General features: G+C 45.8%; 1 protein-coding gene across 5 annotated transcripts in view; it reads left to right on the top strand.

The window, feature by feature from the left end:
* Window positions 1-16,841, top strand: part of TOX2 (TOX high mobility group box family member 2) — a 259,379-nt gene that overhangs the window by 88,796 nt on the left and 153,742 nt on the right. For 4 of the 5 annotated variants that reach the window (XM_075901497.2, XM_075901498.2, XM_075901495.2 and 1 more), the window contains exon 2: window positions 5,788-5,853. In XM_075901497.2, coding sequence (XP_075757612.2) covers window positions 5,788-5,853 — 66 coding nt within the window. Of the gene's footprint in view, window positions 1-5,787; window positions 5,854-10,870; window positions 11,926-16,841 lie in introns of those variants that run through there. The other variant, XM_025181440.3, reaches the window with a different exon arrangement.

The following is a 16,841-nucleotide window of genomic DNA, read 5'->3' as shown; positions in this document are numbered from 1 at the left end:
TACAAAGGGTGTAATTAACATTAAACAATTAGTTAAATATGCAATAACGTAAAGTATTTAAGAATAAATAATGGGTACTGGCTTCTTACCATGTCTCATAGTCATTATTATTCCTGTGGTTTAAAATACTATGTTATGACATCCTTTTGTTTTGAAATAAAATGACACCTCCTGCTAAATATTCATATTTTTTTTATATGTAGAACAACCAACCTTAAATCTTGGTTTAAAAGCAAGAAACTAGCTTGAAAATTGCACCCTGATAGTCTCACAATACATCCATATGTCTGATAAATGCTTTTTAAAACTGACTATAGAATTTTGATCCTTTATAAGGATGTTCTTATAATCTGCCTGCTGGTGGTCTATAACGTCCAACGGTTGCTCTAACTTAATACACAATAATATTTAACAGCCATGTGTAAAATTCTCCATAAATAAAAGCCAGATTACTTCTGTAGCTCTGCGGCTTGTCTAGCCGTGTGAGGCGCATAGTGTTCTGAATGCATGCTGGGCTATTATATTTCCATTTCACCGTGTTCCTCTAAAAGCCAAGCGGTAGTAAGCGGTGAGCCTAAATGAATGTGCTCTCGATGGAAATGGAAATGTCAGTACCATCCTTGCAGTAGCATTCTGGAAGTTTAAATAAATCTATTTTTGAACTTTTGACCCTGTATGACAGGCCCAAGTGAGGGGAAATCTGAGCCTTTCAGTGGACAAATAAATAATGCTAAATAGATCGCTTTGGGCCAGAGGTTGTGTAGAGACCTTAATGGGGAAAGTGCAGTTAAAGAGATTAGACTAACCTCAGTTGTGTGTTCCTTGAAGGAGTCTGATGCTAAATTACTCCTTGAGGAAATCACAGTTGCAGCCCTGCGGGTATCGGAGTGTGATGGGGGCAGGGCAGAAGCAAATATCTCACCTCCTTATGGCTTGACAGAATGTGTGTTGACAAAACAGACTCCTGACAGTGTTTGGAGGTGTTTGTTCTAAGGTTAGCATTGCAGCACGTCCATAAAACGTAGCCGGCTCAACTGGGATCTTCCTTTCCCTCCGACACCCCGCAACAGGAAGAGTCCCGCAGACACGGGCCTAAGACTGTTACGGCAGACATGCATCTCAGGCGGCAAAAGGTTTGCCCAGCACAGAAAAGTTTGGGTTTTGACATAGTTCTTGTTTGCCCATAATTCACAATGGGGAAACCCATGTCTGTAAGGTAAGTGCCATTTGCTAGCCTGGCGGGTGTGGACCTGACAGGGTCGCAGCCTCTTAAATCTCAACAGTTTATGTCGATTTGGTATGATGAATTTTTTAGAAGTAACTTTAAAAAAAATAATGTGGGCTATTCCGTATGTGGGATTTTGCATCTCTTTGCTTAGCACTAGCTGTCTACAGCAGGGGCGAGGAACCTTTTTTGGGTCGGGGGCCACTGACCCACAGAAAAATCACTTTGGGGCCGCACGCAAGTGAGAAGCGGGGGGGGAAAAGCCTCACGGTGGCCCGCGACTGAGGAAAACGACTCTCTCCACATTCCCCTTGCACACCAGAGCCTGCGGGTGCCCAGGCTAGTAGATTTTGTGTGCTCCAGCCCCCAGGGGGACAAAGGGAGACTGGAGCACCAGCACGGGCTCCCCAATGCTGAGGAAGGGCCCGGAGCCTTGGGAGCCTGATCCAGGCAAGCCGAGGGTCACATCTGGCTCCCGGGCCTGAGGTTCCCCACCCCTGGTTTACAGGAATTCCCTAGAGAGTATTATTTTCATTCATTTCCCTTCGTGATCTTCGGACTGGCAAGATGGTAGATTGATCATCTTAGAGACTGAAACCCAGGCCACAGTTTGGCTAAAGTACAAGCTTCTGCCAGCGAGAGACCAGCTTTGGAGTGATGGTCTCTAGAGCAGTGAGGGGAATTGATTCTCCAGGCTCAGCTGTGCCTTGGCTTCTCTGCCAAGGCAAACAGATGAAAGAGCTTGTGATGAGTTATCTGGATGCTAGACACCACCTGCGGAGCCCAGCTCATTCCTCCTGGGGCACTCAACAGCTACCTGATGGTCAAGACTTCTGGGCACTGCTACCTGGGGTTGTCCTGGTATGATTCACTTGTGAAAGACTCTGTTATCTGGACTTAGTTTTTTTTTTTTAATTGTCTCAATGTGGCAGATTCCAAGAATTGAAACAGTACAAGTCAAGCCCTGGGAATCGGGCTAAAAATCATAAGATTAAAAAACTCCGATGTATAACTTCAAACTTTGGAACCTTTAGGGTTCCAATTTTCAAGTTTTTTTCTCTGTAAACTTGAAACCTGGACATTTCTTTTTTTTTAATCCAAAGCGGAGAGTTTCATGTCACCACTAGATCTCACAACTGCTTTGTCTTAGTTTCTGCTTCATGTTCATTTTTTAAAATTTTTTATTCATTTTCATCCACTTAACGTGCACTCTTAGCCCTGGTCTACACTAGGACTTTCTTTCGAAATAACCCCTCGTAGGTTGAATTTATAGGCAGAGCATCCATACTACCAAGCCTGCTATTTTGAAATAACGGACTGTTTAATTGTAAATCTGTACTGCTTTTCATCAGTAGTAACACTAATTCTGAAATCGTTATTTTGAAATAATGGTACCATTATTTCGAAATAACTACTCCTCAGAGTAATTTGAACTAATTACTCCCCAGTGTTTCCTAAGTCGAGGTAGCACGTCCACATTAACAGAGCCTGCCTCGGACTAATTTTGAGGCTTCCCTATAGTGTGGACACATTGGTTCAATTTTGTTAAATTGGGAATTAAGTCGAAATTAGCAATTTCAAAATAATATCCCAGAGTGGACATGGCCATAGTGACTGAGAGGCACATTTATGAATCAAAGCTCCCATCATACTGTAAAAACAGCACGTAGATGACAAACCAACCCAAAGAATAATAATTAAAAAAAAACCTTTAAAAATGCCACTTCTGTTGCAGGTGGAAGGGACTCCCTTCCCCATGTGCTGATGTGCGAGTTACACTTTCCTTGGTAAGAGCTGAATTAAGAGAATGGACGTTTGGGTACGTTCTCCATGGCCGAGTGAACGTACCGAAAAGCAAGCTACCTGGCCTTTCCTAGCAGACTAGAACAGTCTTCATCTAGGTTGAGTGATGGCCCTGAGGCGCTTGACACCGTATGTGATGCGGCCACGCTTCCCCGGGCATGCAGTCCTTGTGCTAAAAGCCCGCTTGATTTGGTACTAGTCTTGATTCTCCACCGTGTTACATCTTGTCTCCATCTGCACCCCCAGAGCTGACATATCAGAATTCTCTGTTCAGTCCCATTGCTGGTAGCGTTTTACGGCCCCGCCGCAAGGGTGTTGCAAAGCCGTAGAAAACCAGCCCTCCTGATCTCCGTGCTGCAAGCCTTTCACAGGTGGGTGGGATTATAACCTCTTCTGTGGAAGGAAGAGCCTCGTACTTCATATACGTTGACTCCAAAAGTGAAACAGTGGGAGGCAGTGTGGCCCGCAGAGCCGAGACACCTCGTCAGAGGTGCTTGATATGTTTTACGTTGCAGAGTCTCAGGTCATTTTAGCTTTTTTCTTCTTCTGGGAGGAATTGGTCTGGCTGCTTAAATCTCGTGCTGATTGTTGTGCCGGACTCTCTGCTGGCCTTGGATAGAAATGGGTTCTCTTAAAAATAGGGGCCTTGGTTTTGATTTGACTTAGGCCAGATGCCTTCAGTCTAGTCATTCTAATTCGCAGCAGTGTGAGATCAGAATCGGGCCCCGGGAACATAAAAAGGAATCCCCTTTTTCCAAGTTTAGAGACACAGGGCTAGGTTGTTCACTGCCTGGCATTCTTATGCACCGCTTGGGTGTGAAATGCTACCAAATCGTAATGATCACAGTTTGCTTCTACTTTGCATTCACTTAACCTGGGTGTAAATAACTAGAGAAGGTGAGAATTAGCCCCATTTATTTCATCTAGTTTTTACCAGAGTGGCCATTATTAAATAATTACAAAAAAGTAGAGGCATGATTAAGCCAATAGCACAAGATTTTCCAAGGAAAGAGGACTAGGAGAGAGCCTGGCCCAGTTTTCTGCATGCCTAGATCATTACAAAAATGAGGCAGATCAATTTTTATCAGCGATGGCGTACGAGGAGTGTATATGCTCTGATCTGGCAATGGGTTAAAATGCTAACATGCAGGAGGAAATACTCCAGAGTGAAATGGGAGGAAGTAATGGCTACAAAAGGCAAATATTAAAATGTTTGTTTTCTACAGTAAATCAGGGTGGAATGATGCGACTGCTTGTTCTCAGATGCATTTTGTGGCAAAACGATAATGACGCGAGCGAGCGAAGGAGAGAGCAGGTTATTTATTTGCAATACCTGGTTGGTGCATCTAATTGAAAAAATATCCTGACTTGAGAATTTCCAATACATTTGTTCGCACCCTTATAGCCTGGAGGGGAAAAAAATCTAATCAGCAACGGGGAAGTTCTAAAGTTTCCCCTGCATTTTGAGTCTTGATTTTCAGCCTCACTGCTCAGGTTGGCAATCAGTTGCACAGTAATTTTCAGGACAGGATTCATTATAGTTATTATGAAGGAACGGGGGATGGGAGGAAATGGAATAAAACAATAAAACAAATTTGTTCTGCCAAATTGAATGATGGAGAGAGAGCTTTTCCTATTTAGAATTTGTTCCAGAGAAAAACTTGTATATAAAATCAGCTTTCAAATGAGGTCTATTTTCTGTAGGTTTCCAAAGAAGAGATGGTGCAAATCACTCTTATCCTGAGTTTGCAAAATCTTTGGCTTGGAATGGCTGGAAAAGTGAGCAGCATGTGTGTGTGAAAAGATACTGGTGATGGATGAATGGATCTGTGCCATTTGTATATTTCTAGGATGGTCGGGAGACTGTCACTTTGGAAGGAATTTTAGTTTTTCTACTGCTGAGAATTTCTACAGTGAGAATAACTGATTTGTTTCAGAGGTAGAAACGATTATTTTACCAGTGGGGAAAAAAATGTTCATGGAGCTGCTTGTCGAAGTGTGTTGTTATGTGATGCACTTCCAGTATCCGAACATGCAGACCCTGGTGCGGAAGACTTAGTGTGATTTTTAGGAAGCTCTTAGGTTACTTAACCTTTGCCCCAACTACGTCCCTTTTTTTGATTTGTGTGGTTATGATTAAAATGGTTAATTTATGATTTTTCTAAAGATTCCCATAGCAATGCTTTGGCGTTCTAATCCTCTGAAACGTCTCCCTTGACCATAATGTGTATGGCATGCAGAGCGGGGCTGAAGTGCCACATTATGAGTGTAGCTAGCTTTTCAGGGTGCAGCCAGTCCAATTTTCATGCCCCCTACTTTCCTTCTGCTAAAACCAACCCATTTTGCCTCGCATTTTCCGGATGGCCTTGGTTAGAGGGGCTTTGTTTGTGAGAGGGCTGGGGGGAAGGGAACAAGGTGTCTGTGAGGCGGGAGGATTTTGGAGCGTCAATTATTCTCAGTAGGCTTTTGGTGTCTTTTAGTATTTTAGGTCTGTGTGGAGGGTTCCTGTTTGAATGTGCATTGTGGGTCTGGTTGAGTGTGCACTGCGGGTGTGTTTCTGACTCTCACATTGCTGAGGTTATAACCGGGGCCCACAAACCCCAGGCGAGAAGTTGAGTAAGCCGTGATTTAAAATCAATTAACTATTTTGTTCCTCAGATTTTGCTTCTCTGTGTTGAGGGGGTGGGAAAAGCCTATGAGGGACAGAAGGAGTTAACATTCTGCATTTCGCTAACCGTCCCTTCTGTTTGTCTTTCCAGTTTGACGGGGAGAACATGTACATGGGAATGAATGACAATGCTCAGGAGTTCCTGTCAGCGAATCAGGTAAGGGTCACTTTGCTTCTGTGGGCTGAGAAGATGTAGCGAGAGTGCCATTTTCAAGGCACCTGAGAGATTCATGAGCAGAAGTCCTTTTAACTTTCAGTAGACTTGTTTTCCTGTCATTTGACTGCTTTGGAAAGCAGTTTGCGTAGTGCAAATTGCATATCTGATAGTCAAATTCTGCTTTTATTTCCACCCATGCTGCTCTGTTGGGATTTGACTTCGAGGCACAGAAGATTGCCTCTGCCACAATCGATATTCCGGAGTTTGATTTAGCAAGTCTGATTAAGACTCACTAAGTTGAACTCAAAGGCCATCCCGCTGGCATCCCGTACTCCTCTTTGTGTGAGGAGTAAGGGAAGTCAACGGGAGTGTTTGCTCCCATCGGCCTCCCGCTATGAGGCTGCTGCCAAGCTCGGCTTAAGGGAAGCCAACTCCAGCTATGTATTTGATGTTACTGGAGTTGCGTACTTTAAGGCGAGCTGCCGGGTCTAGTGTAGACCTGGCTTTGGTGTCAATAGGCTGTCACAAGTGTAACAAAAAAGCTAGTGCACTAAAAGCTGGAGTGTAGCTGTGTTGGCTAGGCCAACTGCCTGGACACATAGTTGAGATCTCAGAGGGTCTGTCTACATTGCAAGGCTATTTCTGGATACCAAGCTATCCCGAAATATCGTCTCTATGTTCAAGGAACATGCCTGTTATTTTGAAATAGATAACGGATGCGCTATTTCACCATCCCTGTAAACCTCATTGCATGAGGGATACGGGATGGCTCGAAATAGCACTTTATTTCGAAATTTGGCACCATGTAGATGGGCCAAATTTCAAAATAAAATCAAAATAAGATACACAGATTGCATAGCACAAATTGCATATCTGATTTTGAGCTAACAGTGCAGTGTAGACACCCAGATAGGACTGTACTTATGCACCAGGGCCACGCTGCTCTTTTTAGCACACTAGCTTTGGGAGAGCTAGCACATGTACATCTCTCCGGGACGGCCTGGGGCAGTGTTTCTCAACCAGTGGTATGAGTACCCTCGGGGTACTCGAGAGACGTCTGGGGGTACATCAGCACACTGAAATTTGGAGAAAACTGAATTTTTGTTTTTAAGTTTTCCAGCACTTTGTTATTTTTGTACTTTTTACACTAAAAATGTCATCGCCCACCCGGCTACAATTATGTCGTTTAAACAAATGTGTTGCAATGGTAGAAAAACATTTTGTGTGTCCGAAAGCTGTAGCTTCTGGGAGTACTTATAATTTTTTTGTAAAGGGGTACTTTATAACAAAAAAGGTAGACACACACTGCTCTAGACCGTGCTTGGTCCTGCCGTGGGGGCAGGGGACTGGACTCGATGACCTCTCGAGGTCCCTTCCAGTCCTAGTCTTCTAGGATTCTGTGATTGCGTGATCTACTCGGATCAAACCTCGGTGTCATGGGACAGCGTGGCAGTGCCCCCCCGTTGGAAAGGTGCCTGAGGCTGCCGTTGGCACGTCTCATCTGGTCCGGCTAACGGCTGAGCCAAATTACAAGTCTGACGTAACGGAAGGGCTTTAAAATGTATCACTCGGTAGGCCCAGCCCTCGCAGCAGTGTCCATTGTAAGCTGTAAAGTTGTGTTAAGTTATTGCATCACAGATTTCGCATGGACGATTTGTCTCCTGGCACAATATGTTACCCGCTTCCTGGTTCCCGGGACGCTGATTATCTGCTGTCTGGGCAGCAGTTACAGTACATCCCTGTTGTTAGGCTTCTTGCTTACCAGGTCTGGGCTAGACAGGCTAGTGAATCATTTGTCCACGTCTAGATCAGATCTTGAAAATGATGCAAAACAAACGTTACGTGGAAAAGAAGAAGAACAATTGTTGTCTTGAGAAGAGGCGTTCGTCACCTGAGAGATTCGTGTGGTGGGAGAGAGACGCCCTGCTGTAGGCTTGTGTGACGGCGCGTTGGGGGGTCCCCCGTCTCCTGCACCCCGAAATGGCACAAACAGACTCCACCAGCCAGTGGAATTGAGGGTGGTTTATTGCTCCTCCAGGATACAGCACAGCACAGATGTAATCTGGTTACAGGAACTGGGGCTAAGAGGCCTCAGTGCCCCCCTTGAGATAGGGGAGTCCCAGCCCCCTCCCCAGCTCCTTCTCCCCTGCTTTCCAGACAGGCACTCACTAACCCTCTTCCAGCCCTGCCCCCCAGCCAGGGCAGCATTCCACCTTCCTTTGTTCCTCTCCATGGGGGGTGTCTGGCCATACTCCTTTGCATAGTGACTCATCCTGTTTTGCTGGGTCGTGGTACCCAGTGGGGGTTACCCCAGAGCCAGCAGCATAGAAACCAGCCAGGTACCCCCACTACGTCACAGCTTGCCCGGGGGCAAGAGATATTTCTGTTGCTACAGAGGAGAGGGGCTGCTCTTGCTTGAGAAATTTGTGGTAGTAGAGACAAAATGTATGTTGCAACCGCAGGTGTTCAGGTGGCTCTGCAGAAACAAACGCAGCGCAAGAGCAGCGCCTTGAGTTTTGAGAGCATGCTCACGGTACAAGAGATAAGCCAGGGGCTGGTCACACCCAGCCTAGGGTTCCCCCTCTCCGCTACACCCTGGGTGTTCGGTCTGACCTCCCACACGCTGTCTCCCAAGCACCCACTTCCTGGGAGCCTGGGCAAGGAAAGGGGGAATTGGCGCTGGAGCTTTCATGGGAGCTGGGCAGAGCTGCAGAAACGCTCCGAGTGTCCCCTGTTCTGATCTCAAAGAGCTTGATCCTATGAGGCTCAGAGCGTTCTGGCCCCAGTGCAGCAAAGCACTCAAGCTGTGTTCAGTTGTACGCCTGTGCAGACTCCCACTGGCCTCAGGGCTGGAGTTCACAGCACCTCACAAGCTGGGAGTCCATACAATACGATGGGGACTAATTTAGCTACTACTAATCAGGAAAGAGATCTTGGAGTCATCGTGGCTAGTTCTATGAGGACGTCCACACAGTGTGCAGTGGCCGTCAAAAAAGCAAACAGGATGTTAGGAATCATTCAAAAGGGATAGAGAATAAGACGGAGAATATCTTATTGCCCTTATATAAATCCATGGTACGCCCACATCTGGAATACTGCATACAGATGTGGTCTCCTCATCTCCAAAAAAGATATACTGGTATTAGAAAAGGTTCAGAGAAGGGCAACTAAAATGATCAGGGGTTTGGAATGGGTCCCATATGAGGAGAGATTAAAGAGACTGGGACTTTTCAGCAAGGAAAAGAGGAGACTAAGGGGGGATATGGTAGAGGTCTATAAAATCATGAGTGGTGTGGAGAAAGTGAATAAGGAAAAGTTATTTACTTGTTCACATAATATAAGAACTAGGGGCCACCAAATGAAATTAATGGGTAGTAGGTTTAAAACAAATAAAAGGAAGTTCTTCTTCACACAGCGCACAGTCAACCTGTGGAACTCCTTGCCTGAGGAGGTTTTGAAGGCTAGGACTGTAACAGGGTTTAACTAGATAAATTCATGGAGGTTAAGTCCATTAATGGCTATTAGCCAGGACGGGTAAGAAATGGTGTCCTTAGCCTTTGTCAGAGCCTGGAGATGGATGGCAGGAGAGCGATCACTTGATCATTACCTGTTTGGTTCACTCCTTCTGGGGCACCTGGCATTGGCCACTGTCAGCAAACAGGATAATGGGGCTGGATGGACCTCTGCTCTGACCCAGTCTGGTTGTTCTTATGTTCTTATGTGGCAATTCTTGATAGGGGGCCCCTGCGTGGTGCGCGTGGTGTTCTCATTTGGCTGGGACAGGAATTGTGATAAGCTTCCTCTAGCAAAGGGCTGGGTGCCCACCACGCCGGGACTGTCAGTGACTTACCTGGGTCTGATGGAAATGAGCAAATGATTCTCAAATGTCCGAACAGACGCCAGGGTGGCCACAGGGCTTGCAGGGGTGCAGCATCTTCTTGGATGGAGCCCACAGTGTATTAACGGAGTATGAAGCCTAAGAAAAGCTGGGAGTTAGAAAAATCTCCCGGAGCAAGAACTTGACCTACTAATCAAGAAAGATCAGAGGTTCCCCGTCCAATGCACAGCATGACTTGCCTGGCCACCAGGAATGTGCCATCAGTAATATAGTGGGGGGAGGAGGGGACTGTACTGGGACCTGAAATGCAGCCAAAAGGAACAATTTGCATTTCCTATTGTAAAGTGATACATTGTATCTCTCAGGCCTTGTGACATCTCGCTTCCTCCTCATGCGGGGAACTTGAGGGAAACTAGAATAAGAACCACGGCTAAGAGATCGCGGACGGAGGAGATGACTTTCTAATAAGGAAAGACACATTGTCAGGCACTTGGCAATAAGGGTGCAAATTTAAAATAGAAGGTTGAAACATTTGCAACCCCCTTCTATCTAGTAAATCATTAATTCAAAGGGATATTCAGCCCGTGTTTTAAAATGTAAAGGAAACTTAAAAAGTTAAGAAGGAAGAAATGAACTGTGGCGAGGCCTAGGGTCAATATTCAGACTGATCACTGGTCCCCATGGTGCAGATCCTGAGGGAGATGCATCCGGAATCATGGAAGCTAAATCGTGATCAGTTTCACCCTCACTACTCACCCCTTCCTTACATCTCGCCTTCCTCCAGAGGGTCTGGCACCAGCCCCATTGAAAACGTGGGGTGGAATCTCTGGAGCCAGCCTCTTGGCTGCGTTCCCACAGTCCTAGTTGGCCTCACCCTGGACCTGGGAGGCAGCAGTCCGTACTTTGGGGCATCTGTTTGGGGCAGGGACCAACCTTTTGTTCTGTTTGAACAGCCCCTGGCACATCAGGGTCCTTCTGTGTGACTGGTCTCTGATGTGGTGTGGAAATACAAATACTAGAGCTTCTAATAACAACAGCCGAGAGAGGCCAGGGATGTATCTGGTCTGGGGCAGTGAGAGGAGCCCTCCTAAGGGAATGCCAGGCTGTGGGAGGAGAGTGGGAAGTGGGGGGAAGGCCGTTTGGTGCTCAGGGGGCAATGTGAGAAAAGTTGGGAGCAGGCAAAAGGTTGGTGTGGATAAGCTGTTGAAGGAGCTTTGGTTGGTGGCGCTAGCTGACTTCATCCAACACCGTAACTTTACATCCTAGTTTAGACGAGGCCCGACATGTCTCTCCAGGCGTTGGCTGGGTGCTTAACTCACATCAGAGCTATGGGGTGGCCCCGCTCCCTCACACTTCTGGAGTATGTGAGCTGACACCTTCCCGCACCACGCTGGTGGGAACGGTCGTGGATCTGGAGGAGGGAAGGAGCTGAGAGTGCAAGGCGAAGTATCAGGTTCCGGGCACTGCTGTTACCCTGCGAGTGTAGCTGTTAAGCCCCCATGCATGCCCAGTGAGGTGGGTGTCATGTATCCCTCACTGCATGGCTCCTGAGCAGAGTTCCCTTAAGCTGTGCGCTTGTGCAGATACTCAGGAGAGATTTCAATGCCACTCAACTAGTTAGCAGAGCCCCCACAGCTAGGTTTTGTTTCTTCTGGTGGTGCACATTCACACAGGCCTTGGTGCACATAGCAAAATGTATTCCACACGTGGATGGGGGAAAAATCTGCACTTAAATGGAAAAGATTAGAGGGAACACTGCTCATGAGCCTCTTAGGGATGTTAAATATTGGTTAATCGAATAGTCGAGTAACCTCATTAATTCTTATTGGTTAGTCAACTATTCTATAGTCCCTTGTGGTTGGGCCAACAGCAACACAGGGTGCCAGACGGGAGCTAGTCTGCGAGGGAGACCAGTTTAAAAACCGGCTCCTCTTGTTCCCAGCTTCCCCCCTCATTAGTCTCTCCCCAGCCATTGTTTGCTTTCACAGTGTTGCTTGTTTGCCTAGGGGTGCTTTATTACGCTGGCCATGACGTCATTCCTGACAGCCAAAGGTTCTATTCCAGTGAGCGCTGCAGGCGTTACTTAGCGTTTGCTAAGCACTTCCTGCCCCCAAATAGCTCTTGTGATCTGTAAAGCAGATAATTCATTAACTTGAGCTTAGAATTTCTCGGGTGTCACTGATGAATTTGATCTGAAGGATATACATTAGCCCAGAATCTCACGTGAGAAACAGGTAAGTCACCACCACAGGTGGCATGCCTCTCTAGTACGCATTAGAACACCATTTAGAACCCCCGTTCCCAGGGGATAAATAGAAACCATAGTTATTGTTTGTAGCCTCCATTCTGTTATAACGAGTGGATGTGGTTTCTTTCATTTCCTGTCCTGAATTTTTATGAAGTGCTACTGTGCACAGTTAGATTCAGCTTCCATATGAGGGGGGACTAAAAAGATCAGGTTTTAAGGGTTGAGATCAAGATCAAGAATTAGGGGTCGCCAAATGAAATTAACAGGTATCAGGTTTAACATAAACAAAAGGAAATTTTTCTTCACATAGCACACAATCAGCCTGTGGAACTCCTTGCCAGAGGATGTTGTGAAGACCAGGACTTTGGCAGGGTTTTTAAAAAACTAGATACATTCATGGATGTTAGGTCCATCAGTACTTATTAGCCAGGATGGGTAGGGATGGTGACCCCAGCCTCTGTTTGTCAGGGGCTGGAAGTGGATGACAGGAGAGGGATCACCTGATGATTCCCTGTTCTGTTCACTCCCTCTGGGGCACCTGGCTTGGCCACTGTCGGCCGACAGGACACTGAGCTAGATGGGCCTTTGGTCTGACCTACTCTGGCTGTTCTTCTGTTCTAAGCTTCTGTTCAGCTTAGACAAGAGACTGGGGAGTGGGGAAGGATGTGATCGAGGTCTATAAAATCATAGATGGTGTGGAGAAAGTGAATAAGGAAATGCTGTTTACCACTTTCCAAAACACACAAAGCAGGGGTCACCCAATGCAGTTAACAGGAAGCGTGTTTAATACAAACAAGAAGTTATATTTTTTCCCACAACGTACAAGTAACCTGTGGACCTCATTGCCATGGGAGGTTGTGATGCCTAAAAGTATAACAAGGTTAACAAAAGAACTGGGTGAGCTAAGGGAGGATATGTCTGTCAAAGACTCTCAGCCAAGGTGGTGAGGGACACAACTACAATTGCTCACCCTGTACCTCTCCTGCCCCCCGCCCCGACCTGAAGATATCGTCTGGGCCACTATCAGAGACATGCTATTGGGCAAGATGGAACATGATCTGATCCAATATGGCAGCTTTGATGGTCTTACAGAAGATGCTGCATACCTCCCCAGAGGTGACCAGACAACAGTGATGGCCAATGTATACACTTCGGATCAAATTCATCAGTGACACCCGAGAAATTCTAAGCTCAAGTTAATGAATCATCTGCTTTATAGACCACGAGAGCTATTTTGGGGTAGGAAGGCTGATTATAAATATGGACTAGATATTCTCTGTGTTCCCCCAGCTTTATGCTGGGGTCACTCTGTGAACCTATTGATATGGTGCAGAGTCTGGCCCTATGCCTCTGTAGTAGCTAAGGACGAATTGTCTTTTTTGTCACAGGCTGCGGCTGATTTTTAGAGTGCGTGGACTTTTGTTCTACAGTGCCACTTGGAGTTTAGTTTTCAGATTCATTTCTCAGTTGAATGTAATGGCTTTTAGCCTTTTGGATTAAGTGGCCTCTGGTGTGTAGAGTTTGTAACTACAACTTCACAATGTTAAAATCTTGCTCCTTTTTTGAGTACTTTCTATCAAGGAATTTCCAAGTCCTTTACCTGTAATTAGTTAAGGCTCTTGACCTCTTCCTTTCCCATCAGGTAAATAAAGTTGGGGATACTGGAACACTGTGACACAGAGAGATTAAGGGGCCTGATCCTGTGATAACCTTTTTCCTGGGGATGCTTGTGTCCCAGGAACTTTTCCCCAGGGTCTCGCAGTGGTAAAGCAAAGCTCAGAACCCAGTTCCCCATTAAAACTGTGTGTATGTGAATTTCCTTATGGGCGGTCACACAGTTGAGAGCTGCTGTGCTAAATAAATAGCCATGTGCATTTCCAAGCCAACCAATCCCTGAATCTCATTTTGAAAAGATTTGCTCCCAGGCTGTTCATTAGGTGTCATGTTTTCATGCCAGAAAGAGGCAGTCTCAGCTGAGAACTAAACCTGTGAACACAGAAGGCAATAGCATAATGGAAGTGCTGACAGACCCTTAGCCACAGTGGCAGAAACTGCTCCATGAGAATAATTCCTAGCGTTCAGTCACACAAGAGGGACATATGACCCCAGAAATGAGTCAAATGCAAAATGTAATTCAACCCCCAACAGAGGCCATGCTATTAATGCAACCTGACGTCTGATCAAACGGCCATGGACATTTGACCCCTGGGATGAGTGAAGTATCTATTGTGCCTAATAAAGTTGGCAGAGTGTCATTCTTTGCCCTTGTCAGTTTCCTTTTTTTGAAACAAAAGAGGAGCAGCTAAATAATGTAAAATCTTGAGGAATGTAACAGGTTACCAATGAGCCAGTGTACCATGCAAGGAGGGACCAGCCTTGCTATGTGAATGCCTGTCAATGCAAAGGGTTAGAAATTTACAACAACAACTGGGAATTGTTAAAGACTAACAATTTTATTACAGCATAAGATGTAGTGAGTTGTAGTAACTTACTTCATCAGATGCATGAAGTGAAAGAAAAAAAGCAGACGGTAGGGGTACAGAGATGGGAGTGTTACATCAGAGCTAATTCTATTGTGTTGCAGTAGGATGCATTCTTGAATGCTGATCTTGATAAGTTTGATTCATTTTTAAAATGTATTTAACGTGGAAAACTGTAATGAGAGAGCCCTTCACTGTTCCAGTTCTGATGGTGTCAAATTTGCATGCTTGTTCCAGCTCAGTAGTTTTGCATTGCAGTCTGGTTTTGAAATTGTTTTGCTTGAAGATGGCAACTTTCAAGTCTGTCACTGTGTGTCCAGGGAGGCTAAAATGTTCTCTCTCTGTGGGTTTGGGGTTCTTTTCCATTTGTGAGCTCTGATTTATGTCTTTATTCTGTTGCGTTGAGACAGTCCAGTTTGTCCAGTGTGCATGGCAGAGGGGCATTGCTGGCACATGATGGCATAGATGATATTCGTAGATGGGCACGTGAAGAAGCTGTGGCCGATGTGATTAGATGCTATGATTGTTCATACATCTACCCTAGTGACACCGAGTTGGCAACAGAGATTGTTGCAGGGATTGGTTCCTGGGTTAGTGTTTCTGTTGAGGGGGTGAGGTTGGTGGTGAGTATGTGTGTCAGGTTGCAGGGCTTTCTGTAAGGGAGGACTGACCTGCCTCCCAAAGTCTGTGAGAGGGAGGGATCGTCATCTAGGGTAGGTTTTAGATTCTTGAGGATGGGCTGAAGAGGTTTTAGCTGGGGGCTATAGGTAATGGCCAATGGCGATCTGTTGCTTTCTTTGTTGGATCTGTTGTGTAGTAGGTGACTACAGTCTGTCCATTCGCTTCCCCAGGTGGGTACTGTAGCTTGATAGAGATCCCGTAGATATTTGTCTCTATCTGAGGGACTGGAGCAAATGCGGTTGTATCTTAGGCCTTGGCTGTAGACAGTGGATTGTGTGATGTGTTCTGGGTGAAAGCTACAGGCATGTAGTTGAGAAGAGCAGTCGGTAGGTTCCCAGCATAGGGTTGTGCTTGTTCGACTATTTCTTGTTTGCACTGTAGTGTCTGGGAAGTGGATCTCTTGTGTGGACTGGTCCAGGCTGAGGTTGACGATGGAGCAGAAATTGTTGAAATCTCAGTGGAATTCTTCAAGGGCCTCCTTCCCATGGATCCAGAGGATGAAGATGTCATCAAGGTAGCATGAGTAGAGGAGGGGCATTTCCGCTTCCAGGGGTGGAGGCGGGCATGGGCTGGGTTTTCTAGGGAGGCTGGGGGCATCCAGCTTGTCCAGGGGGGCAGGGATCCACTGCCTGGTCTATCTGCAGCTGCTCTGGGGCAATCGGGCAGCTGGCTAGTGCCCCCCCCATCTGGTGCAGCAAGTGAGGGCGGGGAGAAGGAGTGTGGGGTAGAAGGGCCCACTTACCTGGGCTGGTGGCCAGCAACATGGAGAACCCTGGTCCCAGCTTGTCACTCTCTTCCTGATGTGGTTACCCCCCTGTGGTCACACTGCAGTATAACTGTCCCTCCTATTAGCCCCTCCCTTTCTGTGTGATGGAAAATAGTCAGATTCCAGGCACATCTCATTGTCGTGGCAGAACCAATCCCTGAACTTGCTTTAAGTTAGGAGAAGAGGAAGCTGCCTACCAAATTTCGTAGCCCTAGCTCTTACTGTTTAGAAGGAGTTCTTGAACAAACCGGCTCACAGATGGACGGCTTTATAGATTGACAGACCGATGCATAAATTCTCTAAAATAGATATACACGGTGTGAATGTGTATAAATCAGCACCTCTCCACTATGTCTGTCTTCATGCATCTTTAAACTTTGGTCTGAATTCGTCATAACAGATACAGTATCTCACTGATCTTGGGGATCAAATGGTCAGGGTCATTTGATCAGATGTCAAGACACATTACTGCCGTGGCTTCTGTTGGGTGTTGAATTACAACTTGCATTTGTCTCATTTCTGCGGTCAAAACATCCCTCTGATTTGATCGAATGACAGAAACTGTATAATTTGTATATATCCCTGAGCCACGTGGGTCTGAGAGCTGCTCTAATAAGTTTTATAAAGGCACAGCTGTCGTGGTGACTTATTTAAAATGGGAATTTGAAGCAGTGTTCTTGCCATTTCATGCCCTCATTCAGGGTTACGCAGCTTTTCTCAAATAATAAATATCACTTAGAACACTCGTTTTAGCATAACAATAGTTTTGCTAGTTATGAAGAATTGCCCATTACAGTAAAAGTGTATTTGGTAAATGAGAAATAATGTGAAAGTAAATAATAGCATAATTAGAGACTAATGAGGATACCGGGAACTTCCTTCTATATTCTTGGTATTACAGATGAAGATAGTTTGGGCAAGGTTCTACAGTGTGCTGTAAAACGTGGTGATAATATTGGTGGATATTTTACGCTC

This window comes from Pelodiscus sinensis, chromosome 17 (genome assembly GCF_052426305.1).
Source record: "Pelodiscus sinensis isolate ZL-2025 chromosome 17, ASM5242630v1, whole genome shotgun sequence".
Classification (NCBI taxonomy): domain Eukaryota; kingdom Metazoa; phylum Chordata; order Testudines; family Trionychidae; genus Pelodiscus; species Pelodiscus sinensis.
This window is presented reverse-complemented; position numbering and strand designations above follow the sequence as displayed.